Source organism: Schistocerca cancellata, chromosome 1 (genome assembly GCF_023864275.1).
Source record: "Schistocerca cancellata isolate TAMUIC-IGC-003103 chromosome 1, iqSchCanc2.1, whole genome shotgun sequence".
Lineage (NCBI taxonomy): Eukaryota > Metazoa > Arthropoda > Insecta > Orthoptera > Acrididae > Schistocerca > Schistocerca cancellata.
In genome coordinates this window covers 1,147,865,721-1,147,891,434 of record NC_064626.1, presented here as the reverse complement: position 1 = coordinate 1,147,891,434, position 25,714 = coordinate 1,147,865,721, and the positions used below count along the sequence as shown (strand labels likewise).

The window sequence follows — 25,714 nt, the reverse complement described above, 5'->3', positions numbered from 1 at the left end:
TTGGTCTGCAAAACATTGGTGCTGTGCAAAACATGATTCAAGCTGAATGGCAGGTGGCTCATTGAAAAAGAGAGAATCCTTGGACATACAGAATATTGCAGTACATTCAGTTCTGTGTGAACAGTTAGCTGTGGAAAAGGTCTGTTCCTGATGGATTTTGCACAACTTGACTCAAGCTCGGAAACAGGCTCCTGTTAATTAGTGTAAGTAAATGTTCAGAAAATGTGACCGAGGAAATGGAAATTCTGTATACAACATCATAGGAGGAAGTAAAACTTGGATATATTCATATGAGCCATAAACTAATCAGCAGTCAACTGTCTGGACGTGCAAGATGAATCAAAACCAACAAAACTGGTCAGTTTGTGAAGCATTTTCAAGGAAATGATCACTTGTTCCTTTGGGTAAAATGGGCATGTTGCAACCATTTCTTTAGAGGATCAAAGAATAGTAATGCTGAAAAGGATACCACAGTTTGCTTGCCACAATTCACTGATGCAATCGGGAAAATAAATTAAAAACATTGCAACATTCTTCATTGTGACAATGTTGGCTACACACAACACATGGGGAAGTTGACTGTTTGTCAGAGAAAAGTCCAAGTAATGTCATGCATCTGATTTATCACCTAACTACTTTTTTTTGTTCTTGTCACCTCAGGAAGGTTTTGAATTAGTTCAGATTCATGCAAAGGTAAATAAATATTGTTGGAAACAGTGGAAATATTTGTACCAATTTTTCCCTTTCATTGTTTTTGTAAAAACTTAAAAAGAGGTACTTGTAGCTTTCAAATCTGCTAGTTCCTTAACCAAGGATGAAAGGAGGATAGGTTTTGGATGGTTGGAAAGGAGAACAGTTTATAAAGACCAAAGTCAAGTTGATTCTCATATGTATGTTATTCTGAGTAATATATAGGCTTAATTAAATGATCATTAACAACAAAATGCAACTACTTCCACTTGTTCATGTCCCATGAATGAATGAATGATGTTCCTGTCATTAACTCCAGATATTTTTCTCGTTTCCAGACCTGACACCCATTTGTAATTGTTCCTGACACACTTGTGTTCACTTTATTCATTTTATGCAGGGTGTACATAAAGTCTGGGGAAACTTTCAATTATTTATTGCACAAGAACCAAACATTGTACAGATATCATACATATGTCACTTTGAAGAGAAACCATGAAAATTTTTTTCACATTTTTCACTTATACCGCCACAGTGTAGTTTGGTAATTTGCCGATAGTCACCGCTAGTCGCAAACATGGTGAGTTCAGGTGCAGAGTGAGCTTTCTGTGTGTTGGAGTTCGACAAAAACAAGTGTGTTACAGCTGTTCAACGGATCTGTAGAACCAAGTACAGTAAGTAGCCACCAACAAGGAAGGCCATTTACCAATGGCACAATGAATTCGTTACAACGGGTTGCTTGTGCCCAGCAAAGAGAAGAGAATGTCCCAGTGTGAGTGAAGTGAATGTGGAGCACCGAGAGCACTGTCACTGTATATTCCTACTTGGACATGTTGCAGCAATGGCTTATGCCTCAAATGCAATCGGACTCTCCATTCACGTTTCAGCAGAATGGGGCTCCATTCCATTTTCATTGTGAAGTTCGTGGGTACCTGAACACGGAGCTGCCACATCGATGGATTGGCCCTGTTACAGAAGGAGACAGCTGTTTCATGAAATGGCCTCCCTAATCACCATATCTCACTCCGTGTGACTTTTTTCTGTGGGGCACATTAAAGATCTGGTGTATGTATGCCTCAACCACATGATGTAGCAGAGCTCCGGGAGAGGATACGGGAAGCATCTGCCACAGTCAAAAATGCCATGCTGGGACAGGTATGGTACGAATTTGATTACCGTATTGACATCTGCCGGATGTCTGCGGGAATTTTGTCTATTCCATACGGTCTTTCAGTGCTCTATCAAATGTTTCTTGCAGTATCATATTTCCCACCTCATCTTCATCTACTTCCTCTTCCCTTCCAAGTTCATTTCTGTCATATAGCCTCTATATACAAGGGGTGTTCAATAAGTGCTGCAACACATTTGCTCTCTGACAGCAGGTTGGTTTTATTCAGGATTCCAGTACACTCTATTATCCCCCACTCTTAGGGCTACAAAGCCCTATTTTTCACCGTAATCTCTGTTCAATGCAATGGACTTACGTCACCTTACTGCGAGGGCTTGTATTCCCACTTGGTACCAATCTACTGGTTGACGTTGGAGCCAATGTCTTGCTGCATCAATAGCCTCCCCATCACCCATGTACTGCTTCCCATGGAGTGCATCCTTCATTGGGCCAAACAGATGGAAGTGCGAGATCTGGGGGGGGGGGGGGGGGGGGATAGGGAGACTGGACAAGTTTGCGTAACCTCGTTGCGATGACGACAGATGCCTCACCCAATGACTCACCATGGTTTTGTCACCGCCAGGTTTCTGAAGCCATTCTATAAGCACCTATGAATATCTGTGAATATCTCTGAGTCTCTGGCTTTCCATCAAAGGAAACTCAGTGACAGCTCTCTGCTTGTAATACACCTCTGTTACAGACACCATTTTGAAGGCTATGTGTAGCGCCACCACCAGAACTTCATGAAACTGTAGGGGCTGGAGAAGAAATATTCCACTATGTCCTGCAACAAATTCCACATTTTTTAAACCAAATTTGACCAGAAAAAAGTGTTGCTTTACTTACTGAACTCACGTCATACATTCCTTCCACCTTTCAGCTTTTCCTTCTCTGCTTAGTACCTGTTTTCCATCGCAGCTCTTGATATTCATACAGTTACTTCTGTTGTCTCCAAAGGCCTCTTTAATTTTCCTGTAGATGATATCTATCTTTCACCTAGTTAAAATCAAACAATGGAAAATCCAGGATGGAATATGACAATATTATGAAAAGGATAGTTGCTACTCACTTTGTAGCAATGATGTTGAGTTGCAGATAGATGCAACAAAAAGACTGTCAGAAAGTAGGCTTTCAGCCAACAAGGCCTTCATTAGAAACACACACACACACACACACACACACACACACACACACACACACACACACACACACACACACACATTCGTACAACTGCAACTCACACACACATAACAGCAGTCTCTAGCTGCTGAGGTCAGTTATGGAGACCTAGTTATGTATTCTTATATACCCCTGCATTTGTCCTCTAACAATTCCTGTTTGTCATCTTGTACTTTCTGTCACTATCATATTTTAGATATGTATATTCCCTTACGCCTGCTTCATTTGCAGTATTTTTATATTTTCTCCTTTCATCAATTAAATTCAGGATCTCCTGTGATATCTAAGAATTTCTGCTAGGCCTTATCTTTTTATCTATTTGATCCTCTGCTGTCTTCACTATTTCATGTCTCAAAGCTACCAATTTGTCTTCTATTGTATTCACCCATTTCAGTCAATTGTTGCTTAATGGTCCATCTGTAACTCTCAAAAACCTCTGGTTCTTTCAACTTATCTTGGTACCATCTCCTTAATTTCCTACCTTTTGGAAGTTCTGTTCCTAAAGACTGGAAAGTAGCACAGGTCATACCAATATTCAAGAAGGGAAATAGGAGTAACCCATTGAATTACAGACCCATATCACTGATCTCAATTTGCAGTAGGATTTTAGAGCATATACTGTACTCGAACATTATGAATCACCTTGAAGAAAATTACTTATTGATACATAACTAACAAGCATTCAGAAAATATTGTTCTTGTGCAACACAGATAGTTCTTTATTCCCATGAAGTAATGAGTGCTGTCGACAAGGGATCTCAGATCAATTCCATATTCATAGATATCCAGAAGGCTTTTGATACCGTTCCTCACAAGCGACTATTAATCAAATTGCATGCATATGGAGTATCATCTCAGTTGTGTGACTGGATTCATGATTTCCTCTCAGAGAGGTCACAGTTTGTAGTGATAGACAGTAAATTATTGAGTAGAACAGAAGTGATATCTGGCATTCCGCAAGGTAGTGTCATAGGCCCTCTGCTGTTCCTGATTTATGTTAATGATCCAGGTGATAATCTGAGTGGCCCTCTTAGAATGTTTGCAGATGATGCTGTAATTTACCACCTAGTAAAATCATCAGACGATCAATTCCAATCACAAAATGATCTAGAGAGAATTTCTGTATGGTGTGAAAAGTGGCAATTAGCACTAAACAAAGAAAATTGCGAGGTCATCCACATGGGTACTAAAAGAAATCCAATAAATTTTGGGTATATGATAAATCGCACAAATCTAAGGGCTGTCAATTTGACTAAATACCTAGGAATTACAATTACGAGCAACTTAAGTTGGAAAGACCACATAAATGATGTTGTAGGGAAGGTGAAACAAAGACTGTGCTTTGTTGGCAGAACACTTAGAAGATGCGACAAACCCACTAAAGAGACAGCCTACATTACACTTGCTGTCCTCTGCTGGAATATTGCTGTATGGTATGGGATCCTTACCAGGTAGGATTGACGGAGAACATCAAAAAAGTGCAAAGAAGGGCAGCTCGTTTTGTGTTATTGCGCAATAGGGGTGAGAGAGTCACTGATATGATACGCGAGTTGGGGTGGCAGTCACTGAAACAATGGCAGTTTTCTTTGTGACGAGATCTATTTATGAAATTTCAATCACCAACTTTCTCTTCCGAATGCATAAGTATTTTGTTGACACCCTCCTACGTAGGGAGAAATGATCATCATAATAAAATAAGGTAAATCAGAGCTCGAACAGAAAGATTTAGGTGTTCTTTTTTCCCATGTGCAATTCGAGAGTGGAATGGTAGAGATGTAGTATGAAAATGGTTCGATGAATCCTCTGCCAGGCACTTAAGTGTTAATTGCAGAGTAACCATGTAGATATAGATGTAGATAATAATAATAATAATAATAATAATAATAATAATAATAATAATAATGTTTATTTGTCCATGTTAACTTTACAGTCTTGGACATTGTCATTTCTTTTACAATTATATCAATATCATGTCATTCCAAGAATGAATATATACATCAAGTAGCACATTGTATATCATTCCATGCAATAATGTTATAAACACATTAGCACATTATATATCACTCCATACATATAATGATTATATACATCAATTAGCCAATTATAACAATACCACCACTAATATACTGCAGTATGTAAAAGAATAAACTAACAGTGCTGCAGCTCAGAATTCTTTTAATGAGTATAAACACCTTTCTATTAACATATTTTTCAACTTGCCCTTGAAAAGATTGCCTTGGAGTTGCTTTATATTTTTTGGAAACTTATTATAGAATTGTCTCTCAGTTACATATGGACTGTGGTCTGTAGCTTTCTTGTTAGTCCGTATCCTATGATAGTCACTTTGGCTTGAGTATTGTAATTATGTGTGTCACTGTTCTTTACACTATTTTCCTCGTTCTCTTTACAAACATTATGGTCTTAAATACATACAATGAGTAAACAGTCAGTAATTTATAATTTTTGGAATAGTCCTACAGGATTGGCATTTGCTTATATTAACAATTATCCTAACTGCTCTCTTTTGAAACCTGAAAATGCAATCCATACAGACAGTGGGTGCCCCACCCCTGACCTCGATCCCATATTGCAGATGTGAGTGTATTAACCCATAATACACTTGTTTAAGGACAAGGGGAGCTACTATATTTGCAAGACGTTTTAGTAAGTAAATATTGCTAGAAACCTTTTTACAGGGAGAGTGTGAGATGTTCATCAATCAATATGCCTAAAAACTTATGTTTGTCAAATGTTTCAACTGGAGGAAGTGATTGAGTATGAGTATTATTAAAATGTAGCAAGAACTTGACTACTACAGTCTTGTCCTTATCCAGTGTAAGCTGTTAGATATTCTGTGATCATTTCAAAGTTCTCTTTGTTGCTTTGGAATGCTGCCCACTCTGTACAGCCCCAGCTAATAAAAGATGTATCATCAGCATAGTTCACTAGTTTGGAGTTTTGTGGCCATGTTCTATACTATAAACAAGAATGGTCCAAGTATACTTCCTTGGGGAACTCCACAATTGAGAGTTCTGTGTGCTAACTTTACTGTTTGGATCTTACTTTCGTTCTTATAATTTAGTTTTGTGCACTGTCTTCTCTCACGGAGATAAGAACTTAGTAATTTTAGAGCTACTCCTCTTATCCTGTAATTTTCTAACTTGGATAACAGTACTGCACGATTTACAGAATTGAATGCTTTAGACAGATCTAGGAAAGTCCCTATAACTTTGTTTCCTTCATCCATCCTGTTCAGTAGTTCATGGTAAAAAGTTGCTAATGCTGTTATTGTAGATCGTCGTTTTTTGAAACCCATGCAAGATGTTGCATCTTGCTGATAACAATTGTTACTGTTATGAAGAAGTGAGGCACTGAGAATTATAAGGGCCCAAAGCACAGACACAAAGTGTTGAGAAAAATATACATGTGTGAAAATAAAACTTACAGGCAAATCGCCAGTTTGGTATGACTTGTTTTTTGTCCAAATCTCATCATCCTATATTTCCTATAAAAAAATGTACCCACTTTATGTTATTTAGGATTATTGTTATTATTAATGTGAACCTACAAAATTTTGATATACAGATTATTGACAATGGCGTCTTTTTGTGGAATAAATTTATTTGTCTATGATCACAAACTTGTTAGGTCCTCAGACTATAGGTCTGTCAGTAATGACCATCTTTTTGACTGCTGTTTACTTTGTATTAATGTGAAACTATAACCAGAACATACAAAAAAACAGATACTAAATGTACCACACAGACACAATATTATGACCTATCCCAACACACCTTAATATGCGTTATCATTATGTTTATTAAGAACATTCTCTGGCCTGATGTTCAGATTAAACTGTGTGTTCACCTCAGCCATGAAATCTAATAGTTTTGTTAAGTGTATGTGTTTTGAGCTTGATCTAGTAGTTTCGTTCTTTGTGCTTGAAGGCTGATATTTACCTTCCACCTATGTATTTGGGCCATAGATTTTCGAGGTATCTACAAACTGTGGGGAAATAACAACTTGTAGTCTCACTCAAAATGACATGAAGAGAATGGTGCCTCCCACAACTCCAGAGGAGAATATATTACTTTAAATAATGATTCATGAGAACATTTTACAAACTTCATTTTTGAAATGTACATTGTTGCCTTGAACATCAGTTTTTGGTTTGGTACTGAGGTTGGTAACACCCTGAAATCCTCAGTATCCATTTTACAGACTGGAATGCTGAAACCATGGAACATGAGGTTACAGTGGGACATTACTGCAAGAGCTTCCAGCTTTTTATGAAGGGGCATCAGTGTAGCCAGTGAGCATTCCTACAGCAATAAAAATTTGTACTTTGGGCCCATATGTAAGTGAATATCAGAGAAATGGGAGACACATCTTTTTGCAAATGTTCATATATGCAGCAGAGGGGCACACCACTGATAAAGATGGTTCACTTTAAGATCGACGGATGCTACTATCTCAAAATCAGCAATGGTGTGCTTCTGGACCTTGTTGTTCTCAGCATCTTTATTATGCTGTTATTAAAGTAGTAAACTTTTCACTATTCATTCTGAGATTACATTAACTTCCTACAATTAATCAGTGTCTTACGTTTATTGATATCACATCAAGTATTTTCTCTGCCTTCATTTTCCTGTCTCTGCAGAGCACTTACCACAGTCATTTCAGTTATTTGATCTTTATTTGTCTTTTTTGTTAAAATGCTGTGATACATTTGACAGGTGATGTACCTTAAGTGATAAATAGTTAGAAACTTAGATGAAAAGGAACTTACGTCTTGAACAGTCAGATCAGGAGTTACATTTCTGAGTAATAAAGCACATTCTAAATGACTGGGCTCCTAAATATTGATGATTTAACCCAAGGGCTTCATATTGAGCTTTTGTTTGATCTCATTTTTGTAATATTCTCTCCTTCTTCGTCAAGGTGAGCACTAGTGAAATCTTGACAGTGCTCTTGCAGGACTTCATCATGTTGATTGTTCATTTGAAGAACTTGTTTTAATATGTTTCACTTTGCATTGAGTATTCCACACTACTTAATATTTCTATATGCATAAAATGTACTTCATTTGGTGATGAAATATTTATGGTAGTTTCCATCTTACAGCAAGTATTAATGTGACGTTGGTGGAAATCCGAGAAAATTTAATAGATAAAATATGGACTGAGAGGATGATGTTTAAGAAATATCCAGCACATGTTCTTCCTGTGGAATATGCAGGTATTTAATTGAATTTTATTCCACAAATCATGTTAAAGTAATTTCAAATAGAATTGGCATGTTCATAAACTGATACTCAACTGGCTTAAAAATTTGTTCATTTATGTTGCTGCTTCAGTTAGCTGTAATTGACATAGGAAATCCTGGTTAAGGAAACTGCCTTGTATAACAACAGTAAGCCTACTAACATGGTGATGTTATTGTAAGTCCTCAGTGGTGCACAAAGAACTGAAGTCTCATGTCCTGAAATTGTTTTAGCTGTCGTCTCATGAATAATTTCTAAGTTAATGAATTTTTGGAGAAAGTAAAGTGTTTACTGGGGAAAGTTGAAACTGAGGGTATCCAGTGAGCTAGATCTGTTTATGAATAAACATTTCACTATCACATGGTCTGAGAATGAATTCAATTACAGATTTATATTAAAACAAGTGAGTCATACCATCATCATAACACAAGAAGTAGAAGTGACATACACTGTCACCTGATAAATTTGTGTTTGGTGCAAAAAGATTTAAAATTCAGAAGGACAAAAATCTTCAATGTGCTTCCAAGTAATATTAAGTGTCTAAGAGGTAATAAAAATAAGCTAAAGGAGTTCTTACCCAAAAAATGTTTCTATTCTCAATATGAATTCTTTAGTGGAGATAGATAAGATTATTTCCCATTTGTTTCTGTGTATTCCTGCTTTGCTGCATCTTGCTGCTGTAATTACATTAATTTTCATTCTGTACTTCAAGATAATGGTCTTTTTTACTTTGTAAATAACTGTTTAGATAATATCTGACAACTGCATCTTAACATCTCTTTGTGAGTGTAATTAGAACTTACTGATTGTATATTTTGTTATTATTTTATGATTTGTACTCTTAATCTTTGTTTATGGTGCTTAATGGCATGGACAAAAAAAAAAAAAAAAAGAAATGAATGTTTTGACTCGTTCCACATCCATGCATTACAATGCAAAAATTGATCTATGGAATACATATCACAATAAATAAATGAAATACTGGTAGACTAGGATAACTGGAACTGTGATGCTTATATATTAATAAATATGATTTTTGTTTTGCTTGCACATTCCAATAGAGACACATGAAAATGAAATTGGTAGGCTGCATTTATAAGAATTAATAAAGAAAAGTTTTAGCAGAAATGGTGGTTTCTTTAACCAGGATTTTCTACTACAACTAATGTGCCTTCTTACGTATATCATCCACCACGGACTTTAATGTGGCTGGACCAGTACGCACGTAGGTGCAAAAGCAGGTGTACATGTATTGTGCCATAGGATAATTAGACATATAAAGTAGTGTGCAGAATTTCTGCACACTTTTTTATCTTCATATAACTACACTGAAGTGATAAAGAAACTGGTATAGGCATGCATATTCAAATTAAGAGATATGTAAACAGGCAGAATATGGCACTGCAGTCAGCAAAGCCTATATAAGACAACAATTGTCTGGCATAGTTGTTAGATTGATTACTGCTGCTACAATGACAGGTTATCAAGATTTTGAGTTTGAATGTGGTGTTATAGTAGGTACATGGGCGATGGGACACACCATATCTGAGGTAGCAATGAAGTGAGAATTTTCCTGTATGACCATTTCGTGAGTGTACTGTGAATATCAGGAATATGATAAAACATCAAATTTCTGACATCACTGCAGTCGGAAAAAGATCCTGCAAGAATGGGACCAAGAACGCCTCAAGAGAATCATTCGAAATTGCTACAAATTTCAATGCTGGGCCATCAACAAGTATCAGTGTGCAAACCATTCAACGTAACATCATCAATATAGGATTTTGGAGCTGAAGGCCCATTAATGTACCCTTGATGACTACACAACACAAAGCTTCAGGCCTCGCCTGGGCTCATCAACACCGACATTGGACTGTTGATGACTGGAAACATGTTGCCTGACTGGAGGAGTCTCATTTCAAATTGTATCGAGCAGATGGATGTGTACAGGTGTGAGACAACCTCATGAATCCATGGACCCTGCATGTCAGCAGGGGCTTCTCAAGCTGGTGGAAGCTCTGTAATGGTATTGGGCGTGTGCAGTTGGAGTGATATGGAACCGCAGATACGTCTAGTTATGACTCTCACAGGTGACATGTACATAAGCATCCTGTCTAATCACCTGCATCCATTCATGTCCATTGTACATTCCAACAGATTTGGGCAATTCCAGTAGAATAATGCAACACCCAACACATCCAGAATTGCTACAGAGTGCCTCCAGAAACACTCTTTGGAGTTTAAACACTTCTGCTGGGCACCAAACTCCCCAGACATGAACATTATTGAGAATATCTGGGATGTCTTGCAACGTGCTGTTCAGAAGAGATCTCCACCCCCTTGTACTTTTATGGATTTGTGGACAGCCCTGCAGGATTCATGGCGTCAGTTCCCTCCAGAACTACTTCAGACATTAGTCGAGTCCATGCCACGTCATGTTGCGACACTTCTATGTGCTCGTGGGGGCCCTACAAGATGTTAGGCATGTGTACCAGTTTCTTTGGCTCTTCAGTGTCTATATGCTAACATTATAATAAATAACATTAAAAGAATTCCTTAGAAGATGAAATTTCATAAAAGTAGGGCCTTGAACTGAATTTCATGATTATTTTCTGAAGAACATCCTTTTCAACTACACAAATCTCTCTGGAAATTGCAGTATAGAGATACTGGTGTATTGCAGATGTATCTTTATAGACTCTGTCCTTTAGGTAAAATGCCTGGATTGATATCAGCACTATAAGGGGCTATTCCACACCATGTATAGTGAATGCCAAGGTGTCCAAGACCAATGATGCAATCTCTCAACATCACCTGAAGACAATCAAAGATGTCCGTAGTACCCCATTGTACCTGGACTGCTAGTTTCAGAGCATTCGGTGATGGCATGCAGACGGTACAAATTTGTATTCCAGGACCTGTCTGTACTACTCTGTTTTGTTAGGTCCCTCATTAAAAATGGTGATGCATTGTGCACTGATCACATACCAAACAGTAACTCTTTGTGGATGAAGTGGAGTACCTGTTTGAATGTATGGATTCTTAGTATCCCAGTGGCACCAGTTCTATTTGTTGACATAACCATGGAGATGAAAGTGTGCCTCATCATTAAACCAGATCTGACCCTTATCAATTATTCCATTTTCAAAGACCTCAATCGTCTCATCTGCAAAAGAATATTGGCGTTCCACATACCTGTCCTTCGAAGGTTGGCACAGTTGAATTTTGTAAGGGAAAATTTTTAGAGCTACAATACAACAAGATCACAAGGAGAACCATTAATGGCATATGATTAAACCACAATACACAAGCACTTTCTAATACCTATTCTGCACCACCCTGTATATTTTAAGTTTATAAATACGTTGTAACTTACAATTTTGCTATCTGTGCTCCATGTCTATAAAATACAATATGTCCCAGTAAGAGATCAACAAAGTTTGTATTTACTTTGGGTGGTCACTGATATAATCAGATTGTTTTGTAATGTATTTCTGAAAATATAATTTGCAGAAGCTACCAAGATGTATAACAAAGTGTAATAAATATTTTTCTTTCAGGAGAAACTTGGGAAAATAAAGTTTCGAGACTGAGATCTCATCTAGCTTTGACAGGAGCTGATGCTATGGTAGTGACGGCTCTTGATGAAGTTGCCTGGTTGCTCAACATACGAGGACACGACATTCCATATTATCCAGTAGTGCATGCATATGTTATTGTAAGTCAGAACATGTTGCTCCTCTTCATTGATCCTGCAAATTTATCTGATGAAGTAAGGGAACATCTCAAGATTGAAAAGTGTTTTAGTGCAAACTGTTTTAGGTGAGCTGCTCTGTAATTCTCTTTTTCACATCTATTTACTGTTTATATAATTATCAAGCATGTCACTCAATAATTTATGTTCAAAGTAAACATATTATGCTGAATGTCCAGAAACTGAAAGTGAAGTTCATAACACACAAATATTTTTTTCCCCTATTAACAACAGTTATCATATCTGGGAAACACAAAGGAGTTCTTCACCAGGATTTAGTACTAACAAATTGTTCTGAAGTGCCCGTGCAGTACTGGATGGCATTTTTGTAAAGACAGCAGTTTAAAGGAATTTTTTACCACTTGTAAACTTCCTTAATATCTGTAGAAAGAAGTACTACTGCTGATATCTAATAATCAGTAACCTCCAAAAACAATGTTCAGATGGTGATTTACAGTCCCCAGTAATAGAAATAAATTTAAAAATAATTGCCATACAGACTTTGCATTAATGTCTTGTGTCCAAAGTGTAATTTTATTCTATGTTAATTTGAGGGGAAGGGTTGGGGGGGGGGTGGAGTGGGGGGGAGGGAAAAGGAAGAAACTACCAATATTAGCTGCATCTGGACTTTGTGTGGAATCAGAAACAATGAGTGATAATGCAGGCTGGACTGGGATTTAAACCTGGGATCACTTGCTTACTAGGCACTTGCGTTAACCAGGGCACAGTATTTATCACAAATGTGTGGGCTATCTTGGCACGCTCCCTGGCTGACTCACACTTCCACCTAGTGCCACCTATTTGCAATTCCTGTACATATCCTCCATGGTCACTAATTTGAGATTCCCTCAGGAGGTCAAACATAAATGTGCACCCACACTGAAGGTTGTGAATTCATTGCCCATTGAGGTGAACCAACTATACAAATGTGTGGTGTCTGTTCTTTCAGACATGTCCAAAATAACAGACACCACACATTAATATAACTGATTTACCTAGCTGGGCATGTCTGAAAGAACAGACACCACACCTTCATATAATTGATTTTCCTCGACGAGCAGTGAATCAAAACCTTCAGTGCGGGTGCACATTTGTGTTCGACCTCCTGCAGGAATCTAAAATTAGTGAGGCTGGAGGACATGGATGGGGACTGCGGATAGGTTGTGTTAGGTGGAAGTGTGAGTCAGTCGGGAGCATGCTGAGATAGTCCACACATTTGCGACAGACACTGTCTGGGTGGCACATTGGGTAACACAACTGCATAGTAAGTAGAAGATCCTGGGTTTGAGTCCCAGTCTGGCATGCTTTTTCACTCATTGCTGCTGATACTGCACAAAGTCCTGATACAGCTGGGATCATTAGTTCCTTCCCTTCCCTTTCCTTTCTTGTCCCTTTCCCTTCAATTTACATAATATGAGGTCTGTTCAAAAAATTCTGGAACATTTGTAATTTCATGCCAATGGTGTGTTAGAGTGAAATGCAGTTGTCATCCCTGTACACGCCTGTGTTTAATGTGTAACTGCCAGAAGTTTCATAGTTGTATGTCAGTTGGGTATTCTTCAGTGCTGTATTGAGTAGAACGTTGTGTTGCACAGTTTACAAATTTCGAGATGGCAGTGTTAGAGGAGTAACACTTCTGCATTAAACTTCGCATGAAACTCAAGGAAAGATTTACAGAGCCTACGGTGATGAATGCATAAGCCATACTTGGTGTTAGAAATGGCTCACACAGTTTAAAAATGGCCGGACAGAAGTTAAATATAACCCTTGTTCAGGAAGGCCTTTGATATCTACCAAAGATGCTCATGTCAGGAAAGTCAACAAAACTGTGCATGCCAATCAAAGACTGTCTGTCAAAGAGATTGCAAAAGAATGTAAAATTGTGGTTGGATTGTGTCATTAAATCCTGACATAGCATCTTGGAATAAATCATGTTGCCACCAAGTTCATCCCATGGCTCATGAGTCATGCATGACTATTGCACAAAAAACGAAATCACTGTGCTGCCTCATCCTCCGTACTCTCGAGATCTGGCCCCAGCAAACTTTTTTTTATTTCCAAAGTTGAAAAACCTGTTGGTGAAGACTTGCAATGATAGATAAGTTAAAAGAAAATTTGCAGGCAGCATTTCATGTGTTCCAAAGAGAGGCTTACCAAAATCACTTGCAGAAGTGGAAACAGCATTGTGGAGGGGAGCATTTTGAAGAAGACCGTACACAATAAGTAAAAGGTAAGTGTAGAAAAATTTTGTGGACAAAGGTCTGGAATTTTCTGAACAGATCTTGTACATACCATAGCTTTGGATCCCACATTGTGTCTGTTCTTTCAGCATGTCTGGCGGAACAGACACCAAGCACTCATATAAGGGAATTTTAATGTTGAAGTACCCAACAAACTGAAATTGTAAGCTATTCAAAACATTAGTTTGACTGGCTATGCTCTTTGAAGAATCTCTTAGTCTGCTGATTTGTTGACAAGAAGGCTATTATTCCCTATGATAATACAACAGTGCTAAATAAATACATATTGTACAAAATTGAGCAATATTAATATTCTGTACATTGGTAACCTAACATCAAACAGACACTTTAAGTACCTTGGAGTTCCCGTATCAGTACATTTACTATATGATGCCAACTTTGGGTGATAACAGCAGTCGGCTTCACCTTTGATACACATACCACCACCACCACCACCACCACCACCACCAACAACAACAGATATAGAAACAATTCTCCGATAGACTTAGCATCAATTACTCATATTCAAAGTGGAACTCCCTACATTGAGCTCCAAGTTTTTAGCAAGTGGCCAATGCATGCAGGGAGTCAGGAAATCACAGATAAATTTAAATAAATATTTCATTGAACAGTTCCATCACAAATTAGCTGAATACCCAGATTTAGGGACTACGGGTACCAGCAAATATTCTAAGGGATAAATTAAAGAGTGGAATAAGCCCCCAGTCTTACACTGTGTAAATTTATAGCTAATGCCTTCATTAATGCCATGAGTAGAATAATATTAATTGTGATTATCTACTGTTATAGCAAACACACAAACCTTATGTTAGTGGACTTTCTTTACTCGTTCCACATTGAAGTTTCTCATTCATAAATGTACCTTTGTTGGGTTTGGGTTTAGCTTCCACTGTCAGCCTGCTTAGCTGGGTGGTAATGTGCTCACCTCCCATGCAAGCAGGCCCGAGTTTGATTCCTGGCTGGGTTGGAGATTTTCTCTGATTCGGGACTAGGTGTTGTGTTGTCCTCATCATCATAATAAGACTTGCACTTGGCGACTGAACCCCCCTGAGTATGGGCCTCCCAGCCAACGATGCCATCTGCTCATTTCCCCCCCCCCCCCCCTTTTTTTTATTTTTATTTTTTTTAATTTTTAGTTTCCGTGTCCTGAAATAAACACAAGGTCACTGTTTCTAGTCCAGATGTCATTGCCATTTGCAAGACAGTTTCTGGCAGGTCATGGATATATAACTTTAACAGTATAAGAATGAGAAATGAATCTTGAGGCAGGCCATTTTGTGGAATTTGTAGTAAATCTGAAACAAGTGGTTACCCAGCACATAATTGCTTGTTTCAAGTCGTGGCATATTGAGGCAAGGACTTCAAATGTAAAAACCATTCAGAAGCTGTGATAGTTCAGCAAACAATGGAGAGGTGTATGTCGCACTTTACTGCAAGAAACAAGAAAGCAACTAAATGGGTCATGAAACATACTTGAGTGGAAAATGTAATGATGACTGCAATGAAAACAAGAAGAAGGTGACCCGAACATGTACTCATAACTGAGAGTATAGATGACTGATGATCGAAAGTAGTTCTTTGTTGGATTCAGAGAGATAAGAAAAGACAGAGGTAACAGTCTAATGGCAGGTGAATAGATGACATTACAAAACATGAAGGAGTAACATGGATGTTTGCAGCTAAAGACTATAATGCATGCAGAAGTCTGGAGGTGGCCTTTATCCAGCAGGAATGTCTGCATGTCGTCACTGATTATTATTATGCATGATTAGTACACAGCAGTTTAGTGATACAGTATAAAAACTTAGTTTATGACTGCTATTTTTCTTCGTTAATGTTTAACTTATCTGAGATCTACAGCAGTTAATGAATGAATTGATGACATATTAAAAGAATGTAAAATATGTGTAATCTAACTGACATATTTGGTACATTATTCATGGTTCAGTCTTTAACTCATGTAGTTTATTACGTGCGGAGGTATTTTTTGAATAAAAATGATTTCTGTATGGAATGTTCTATTAGTTGGCACAACATATGTCATGAACCTTTATGGCACATTGAAACTTAATACAGATTAATATTCAAGTCAATAACCATTAACTTCATGACTTGCAGGTTAAGACATTGGACATATGTCATGGCTTGATTCATTTTGTTTCCAAATATTCACATTAGTAGTGGCAGGCCCTGAGCTGGTCTGAAACATATGCTCATGTGTGTTAATTATAAGATATTATCTTCAAAGAGGAGGGATCACATCTAAGTCTGGTGCACAATGGAACATTAAAAAACTGCCCACGAAAATAATTGCAACAACATTGTAATTGAGACTTAATACTTACCATCCATCTTTCTCCTTGATGTAGTATATGTTTTTCATAAGAGGTTTTCTTTTCTGTGTGTTATGCAGCGTACGGCCTTACTCAAGTATCCTGGCTGGTCTGCACACTGAGTCACAGCAGTGGAACACTGTGCTCCTCCCAACAGAGTGTACCTACAGCAAAGGTGCCAGCCAGGCCATCTACTCAGCTGTAAGGATAGCATCTGTCTGGCTGAATTAGTAAGGTGCATGCATCTTTGAGTCAGTTTTCAAGTTATTCATATGCATTGCATGGAACAGCTTATGAATTCTGTTTCACAAAGCCTTCATATTTTCAAATTGTTGTATTTTCTGTAAGCTTACTGCATACCTTAATTTCAAATTAGTTAAAGAAAAATTTGTATTAGTATTATGCCTATGAGCCACTTTTTCTCCTCAGATTGTTGCACAGTGAGAGATATATTGTATCACATAATTTTCACTATGCAAAAATAATAATTAGAAAATAAAACAAATAGGAATTTGTTCCTTCACTAAATCTTCACCAAATTATGGCATGCTCTGCTTCATAACAACGTAAGTGAAAATCCAGATGTTGAGGCAATCTCGTCTACAGTTACACACTGTCAAATAAAATTACTGATAGAGTTTCCTGAAGCCTCCCACTTTCATTAGTGCCTTTAGACATGATATCTTTTAAAGAGAGTAAGTAGTGTTTTTCAAAGCGAAAAGTAAAGTGTTTTTAAGAAACACAGAAAATAAGCATCACTGTGATGTACATTTATCTCTTCTTCAGAACAAAAATACACCAGCTTTTCTTCCCTCCTATTACTATCATTAATTTACCAAGAAAGTAAAATTCAGATGAAATAGAATACCTCTCACTAATTATTTCACCTTAGAAAACTGTAGAGGCAGCAATTCTGCAAAAATAATACATGAAGGAGATAGGTTACAATATACTAAAATGAGCAATCAACTAAGTCATTTATTTTTCAAACATGTGCTATAATGAGTAATTCTAAGGCCCTACACAAAAAACTAGAAAAGTACAACAATAAAAATCAGATGATAAAAACAGCACAAAAACAATAAACCTACAGATGAAATGTTGTTAATGTATTCTCATACAAAATTTAGATCAAACTTGTAGAAAAATGTTCAAAAACTAACACTTAAATCATCTTTGCGAATGCCGTGTGCCACCCACATTCCACCTGTAGGTGAGTGGTTGCCTGCCCTGAATTTTTATCCAAACGACTAGAACAATAAATTCAGAAATTTACATTTCTGTTTTTAAAAATTATTCGCCTGGATCAGGGCATTGTTACAACAATTGTATATTTATATAGACCAAGTTTTAAAAAGTTTTACATATGTATTAATAATTACTCTGATATTAATATATATTGTGTAATCTCTCTCATTATTTAAGGTCAGTGAAAACAAGTGGATGCCTCAGCAATCACCAATCATTTTCATGAAATCAGTCAAAAATTCTGCTGAAATTCGTGGAATGCAAAATGCTCACATACGAGATGCAGCTGCACTTTGTGACTTCTTTGCTTACATGGAACAGAGGGTAAGAGAGACCGGGTAATTATGATAACAAGCTATCATCTTGACAGGATGTCCAAAAAGTATATTTTTAGAAAAATGTAATATGTAATACTGCTTGTGGCACTGAGTTTGCTCTACTTGTGATACTGGAATGTTCTTAATGAAGTCTGCACACATCAGTGCATGAAACAGCAAAATTTTTTCTGACCATTTCCTGGAGTAACCTTTACCAACACTACATGACATGGTCAGTTTTTGGACAACCTGTACATCTCAGTGCCTTCTCTCTTGTAGTGAGTAAGCATAGTCAGTGGCCAAATTATTCACATCCCCCATACTCATTATGTATATACAATCAGGTGGCAGTCATATATGGATGATGCGTGCTTGCTTGCATGTATGAGTGGTGTCTGTTTCTCTTTTGCTGATGAAGGCCATAGCCAAAAGCTTTATGTAAGTGTCTTTTAATTATACCTGTCGCCAACTTGATGTGTCTTCTTTTCCTACATTGTTAATGTAATGAATTCATATTACTCGTGTGCCAAATATACATTTTGATGGCTAAATTAAGACTGTCTTCAAAACTGTGTACTCCAGCTTCCAGGAGGAAGGCATGTGCCCACTTCTACCTCCCACCACCCATCATGGACACTTATGGCTTTCCAGTAAAGTTTTGAAATCATGTGATCACAAAAAGGCTGTATTTTAAACAAACTTTGCAATTAGTCTGTATATCAAAGATGTTTCATGAAAGAATGAAGTGTACAGTAGTTGGCCCATTAATAAAATACAACAGCTTAATTCCTATTATTTATATGATGATTTACAGCAGTAATGGTAATGGACATCAATACATTCCTCAGCAGAAGCGATTATACAAAGCATGGCCTTCACTTGGGAATGGAAGGCAAAGAGAAATTATGTAGACATTTACAGCTAGCAGTAGGTGCCAATCTGCAAATACCAACTCTAACAAACATACCATGAGAAGACCTTTCAGCAAATACGACAGTGAAAAACACAAGAAAAATCAGTAGCAAAAACAGACCCATCTAACTCGATAGTTATGAAAGATAAACGAGGAGCCGCAAAAAAGAACTGTACTACGCCATCATCACTCAAAGAAGTCACAGCAAAACAAAACTACCATTGACTAAACCAGGCTGTGATACCAGGAAACGCATCTAACCCAAGAAAAAGCAACTGAACCAAGTTCTACACCCGAAGATATTCAAGATACAACAAGAACTGGGCACTGGAAACAAGAAGCAGTACCCACAGGAGACCTACTAAGGACATCAGCAGATCCAGTCTCAAAAGTATCACCAAGGACATCTAATTTTACATGTATCAGTGAACACCAACAATCAACTACTACCACCCCAGCAACAGGAGGAAGTTCAGCAATTCCAGTGAGAAGTAATGTAAGGTGACCATGTCATCTACAAGATTTTTTATTCCCAAAAAGCCTCAAGACCAAATTAGGATAACTAGTGCATCTATCAACACCACCTCCAGTAGCAGTCCTTGCAGCAAAAACAGAATCCACCTCAACATCGACCACACAAGTAAAATGACCAAAGAGATGGAGAACTGCCCCCTTTCACTATCAGGACATTTTCTTGTGACCAATGGAAAAAACCAACTCACACTTCAAGATGAGAATGAAGATTTCCCACATAATTTAAATTCAGGAATAAAGGCAAGTGGTCAACCAAGTACAATCAGAACAAACCTAAAATCTTACCAGGTCACTCTTCTTCATCAGAATATACAGTTACTTAGGAATAAAGAGAGCTGGAAATCTTATTCTCAAGTGAACTCAGATGTGTTAATATACTTTGCTTAACTGAACACTGGCTGAAAGAAAATGAGTTAAAGACAGTGAAAATAACGGATTATGTGTTAGCAGCACAAACTTGTACAAATCAGTTTACACATGGAGGGAACTGCATACACATAAAGAAAGATATCAAATTCAATAACTTAGACAAATGTTGAATCCTTAAACACTGAGAAAGATTTTGAAATATCGGGCATAGAAATTCCAGCTTTCAAGTTAATTGTAATATGTTTATATAGATCTCCAGATACCCACCTAAAAAAATTCAACACTCGGCTTTATACTTTACTAAATAAAGTAGTAACAAATTGAAAAACAGTTCTTATATGTGGAGACCTAAATGCAGACTTTAATAAGTGAAGCAATTCAAAATCTGAGCTGATGAACATATTAACAGCCAATAATTTGGAGATTACAATCCACTCCCTTACACATGAAACGAATCATTCTAGTACTACTATAGACCAAATAATAATTAGCTCCAAAACAAAATATAAATCATTTGTAATTAAAGCTGGACTGGCAGACCATCATGCACAGGCTATAAGCTTTTGTGTATACACTAATCCATTCTATAATTATATGAGGAATACTACACACACGGGCAGAACTATCAGTAATGATGCAGTACAAACATTCCAGAATTATCTCCAAAAAGAATCATGGGAGCTAGTGTATACTACGGAAAATATTTCTGATAAGTTTCAGACATTCATGAATATTTTTAAATATTATTGTAATCTTGCTTTTCCATTGAAAGCCAAAACAACCCAAACCACTAAAAGCAACAAGTGGATTACTAGTGGTATAATGAAATCTTGTGTTAGAAAATGGTACCTTCACAAAATTGCAAGAAGCTACAACACAACTCAGGAGTTTGATAGTTACTTTAAAAAATATAAATCTATCTTAAATAAAATAATAAAGGAGGCAAAGAAACGAGAGACAATGACAAATGCATAGAAGATGCTTCAAACAGAACCAAAGCAATCTGGCAAGTTGTACAGAAAGAAACCAAATCTTACAAAAATAGAGTTAATAATATAGTATTAAAGGCTGGCTTGGAAAACATTAATAACCCACAATAAAAAGTCTAAAAATGAAACACTCTGCAGGCATAGATGATATACCTGATTTCTTTATAAAGAAATGTGGGGACTTGATCACTGAGCCCTTAACTCACCTATGTAACCTATCTTTTGCTACAGGAACTTTTCCTTCATGTTTGAAAATAGCAAAAGTAAAGCCATTACACAAGAAAGGGAACAAAGATGATATTTCCAACTACAGACCATTGGCATTTCTGTCTGTTTTCTCCAAAATACACTCCTGGAAATTGAAATAAGAACACCGTGAATTCATTGTCCCAGGAAGGGGAAACTTTATTGACACATTCCTGGGGTCAGATACATCACATGATCACACTGACAGAACCACAGGCACATAGACACACGCAACAGAGCATGCACAATGTCGGCACTAGTACAGTGTATATCCACCTTTCGCAGCAATGCAGGCTGCTATTCTCCCATGGAGACGATCGTAGAGATGCTGGATGTAGTCCTGTGGAACGGCTTGCCACGCCATTTCCACCTGGCGCCTCAGTTGGACCAGCGTTCGTGCTGGACGTGCAGACTGCGTGAGACGACGCTTCATCCAGTCCCAAACATGCTCAATGGGGGACAGATCCGGAGATCTTGCTGGCCAGGGTAGTTGACTTACACCCTCTAGAGCACGTTGGGTGGCACGGGATACATGCGGACGTGCATTGTCCTGTTGGAACAGCAAGTTCCCTTGCCGGTCTAGGAATGGTAGAACGATGGGTTCGATGACGGTTTGGATGTACCGTGCACTATTCAGTGTCCCCTCGACGATCACCAGTGGTGTACGGCCAGTGTAGGAGATCGCTCCCCACACCATGATGCCGGGTGTTGGCCCTGTGTGCCTCGGTCGTATGCAGTCCTGATTGTGGCGCTCACCTGCACGGCGCCAAACATGCATACGACCATCATTGACACCAAGGCAGAAGCGACTCTCATCGCTGAAGACGACACGTCTCCATTCGTCCCTCCATTCACGCCTGTCGCGACACCACTGGAGGCGGGCTGCACGATGTTGGGGCGTGAGCGGAAGACGGCCTAACGGTGTGCGGGACCGTAGCCCAGCTTCATGGAGACGGTTGCGAATGGTCCTCGCCGATACCCCAGGAGCAACAGTGTCCCTAATTTGCTGGGAAGTGGCGATGCGGTCCCCTACGGCACTGCGTAGGATCCTACGGTCTTGGCGTGCATCCGTGCATCGCTGCGGTCCGGTCCCAGGTCGACGGGCACATGCACCTTCCGCCGACCACTGGCGACAACATTGATGTACTGTGGAGACATCATGCCCCACGTGTTGAGCAATTCGGCGGTACGTCCACCCGGCCTCCCGCATGCCCACTATACGCCCTCGCTCAAAGTCCGTCAACTGCACATACGGTTCACGTACACGCTGTCGCGGCATGCTACCAGTGTTAAAGACTGCGATGGAGCTCCGTATGCCACGGCAAACTGGCTGACACTGACGGCGGCGGTGCACAAATGCTGCGCAGCTAGCGCCATTCGACGGCCAACACCGCGGTTCCTGGTGTGTCCGCTGTGCCGTGCGTGTGATCATTGCTTGTACAGCCCTCTCGCAGTGTCCGGAGCAAGTATGGTGGGTCTGACACACCGGTGTCAATGTGTTCTTTTTTCCATTTCCAGTAGTGTATTAGAAAGGCTCTCCAATAAGAGACTAACAGACTTCTTAGAGGATAATGGCATTCTGTCAGAATCTCAACATGGATTTACAGCAAACAATTCAACTGAATCAGCAGTTCACTCCTTTCTATTAGAGGCACTGATAGCATTAGACAACAAAAAACTTACCATGGGCATACTTTAAGTTTTGTCAAAGGCATTTACACCATAAATCATGACAAATTACTACACAAGCTACAAAATCTTGACATTAGGGGAACAGGTAACAACTGGCTCAGCTCTTATCTTAAGAACAGGGAACAACATGTGGAAATAGATCAGGAAAGGGATAATGTCATTAGGAAATATAATTCCAAGGTACTGACTGTTAAATATGGAGTGCCACAAGGATCAGTAATGGGTCCTGTTCTGTTCTTACTCTATGTAAATGATCTAAACATAAGCAACGACAGCAGTAAAATATTTCAATTTGCTAATGATACGAGTGTTCTAATTACAGGAAACTCAGAAGAAACTCTTGTAAAAAAAGATAAGAGAAGCCACTGACAGCCTAACATGTTACTTTGATGATAATGACTTAATAATAAACACTGGAAAAACTGTAACAGCGGATATACACACAGCACAAACAAAAAAATCTGATACCACCCAATCTAGAGCTATGCAGACAGACAATTGCCAAAACAGCCTGTACCAAATTTCTTGGACTTCATCTACAAGACAACTTGAAATGGAAAGCACATATTGAGCAAATGATCAAAAAATTAAGTACTTCTTGTTTTGTGTTACATACATTAAAAAATTGTACCAACTACAACACTCTTCAGTGTGTATATTATGCAGTCGTACACTCTCACCTCCAGTATGGAATTATGTTCTGGGGAAATTCTGGAGGTGCCATCAAAACATTCAAAATTCAAAAAAAAATTATAAGAATAATGGAAGGGGTAGATAATCGCAAATCATGCAGACCATTGTTTCAAAAAAGGATGATCGTGCCACTTCCTTGCATATATATACTTGAAAATATAATGTATTTAAAGCAAAACTTACATACAAAAAGACCACTCATCACTCAAAATCACACAATACACAGCTATGGAGGCAAGACAAAAATTGGATGTACATGTTCAAAGCACCAACACAAAGTTATTTCAAAACAGTCTTATCCATCCTAGCAACAAACTATACAGTGCCTTACCAGATACCATTAAACACATACAAAACATTGGTCACTTCAAATCTAAATTGAAGTCATACTTGGTTGATCACTGCTTTTACACAGTAAATGAATACTTACAAAAATAAATTTTTCTATGTTAACCAATGTAGTCTCATTCAGAACATTTGTATTTTATCTCTCTGTATATAGTGTAACAACATTTATTTAAGTATTCATCATTAATTGATATATTAATATGCGTTGTTATGTACAAAGGTATATTATATGTAAAACTGTTAATATTAACATAAAAACCCAAATATCTCTTGCACATTGTGCAGCTGTAGATGAAAATGGATCAAAAAATTAAAACTTGATTATATTGAGCAGTTACTAGATGAAGTATTATGTCTACAATTTCTTGGGCAGATGGATGACGAATTAAAATGCATCATACAATGATAAGCTGATCAATAAGTTCACAGTTCAGCCTGTATTACTCACTGTCTTCACTATCAGAGGAAAATGCTAATGTACTTGCATGAAATCAAACACTGGAAAGTCCAGGATGGAATGACAACAATATCAATAATAATGGCATTCGGGTGCCAGTGCCGTGAGACAGTGGCCATTTGTACATGCAGTCTCTCATGTGAGTGTTTTCTAATGCAGAAGAAGAACTTTTTCCAAAAGTTTTAATATTTGAGCACTATTTTTCATTGTACCTCTCTGCAACTCAACACTTCCTCTATGTGGTAACAACTATCCTTTCCATATTGGATGTATTTACATACTTTGACTCATGGCTTTTATTACACAGAACGTACATTAAAATGCAGTTGATAATTAAAGCTATTGCCAAAACTTAGTAAGGGCACTTGGATTCCTACACTTGCTTGTCAGTACCCAACTACACATTTGTGGTTGAAGGAATGAAAACAGGGTTTAACATCTTCTCGACATTGAGGTCATTAAAGATGAAGCACAAGCTCATATTGTGTCAAAGATGGGGAAAGAAACTGGCCCTGCTCTTTCAGAGAGCCTGGAGTGATTTAGGGAAATCAGAAAACTTAAATTTCGGATGGCCAGGTGCAGGTTTGAACCGTCATCGTTTGTTGTTGAAAACAGCTTATCAGTTAGAATTTGCTGCGTCTGGTAATAAGGACATGAATCCATTTTCTATACAGAAGGTCCCCCCCCCCCCCCCTCCCCAAACCCACAGATGTACAGTCAAACCTCAATATATCGAAGACATGTCTACATCAAATTTTATCTTCATTTCCTTCCCTTTGAAGCCCAAAACCTTGATATTTTGAAGAAAACCTGCCTTAATATTGAAGTTTTTGGAAGGCTCAAGAATGACAGATTTTACCTCTATATCAAATGGCTCAAATGGCTCTGAGCACTATGGGACTTAACATCTATGGTCATCAGTCCCCTAGAACTTAGAACTACTTAAACCTAACTAACCTAAGGACAGCACACAACACCCAGCCATCACGAGGCAGAGAAAATCCCTGACCCCGCCAGGAATCGAACCCGGGGACCCGGGCGTGGGAAGCGAGAACGCTACCGCACGACCACGAGATGCGGGCTTACCTCTATATGTCGAAGTTCAATGGACAAAAACTCTTTGTATCAGAGTCACCTTTCTATATCTAAGTCTTTCGTATGGTACCTCTATATATCTAAGTGGACATAAATAAGGAAATCCCAGTCCATTCTCTCCCTGCATCGATGCGTTAGTGAGATCCGAGTTGCACTGCAGTTACC

The 25,714-nt window shown here is 38.2% G+C and overlaps 1 protein-coding gene across 1 annotated transcript in view; it reads left to right on the top strand.

The window, feature by feature from the left end:
• Positions 1 to 25,714, top strand: part of LOC126135595 (xaa-Pro aminopeptidase 1-like) — a 153,697-nt gene that overhangs the window by 114,222 nt on the left and 13,761 nt on the right. Inside the window, exons 5-8 of the mRNA XM_049915201.1 lie at positions 8,162 to 8,275; positions 11,861 to 12,122; positions 16,729 to 16,849; positions 18,074 to 18,220. Coding sequence (XP_049771158.1) covers positions 8,162 to 8,275; positions 11,861 to 12,122; positions 16,729 to 16,849; positions 18,074 to 18,220 — 644 coding nt within the window. The remainder of the gene's footprint in view (positions 1 to 8,161; positions 8,276 to 11,860; positions 12,123 to 16,728; positions 16,850 to 18,073; positions 18,221 to 25,714) is intronic.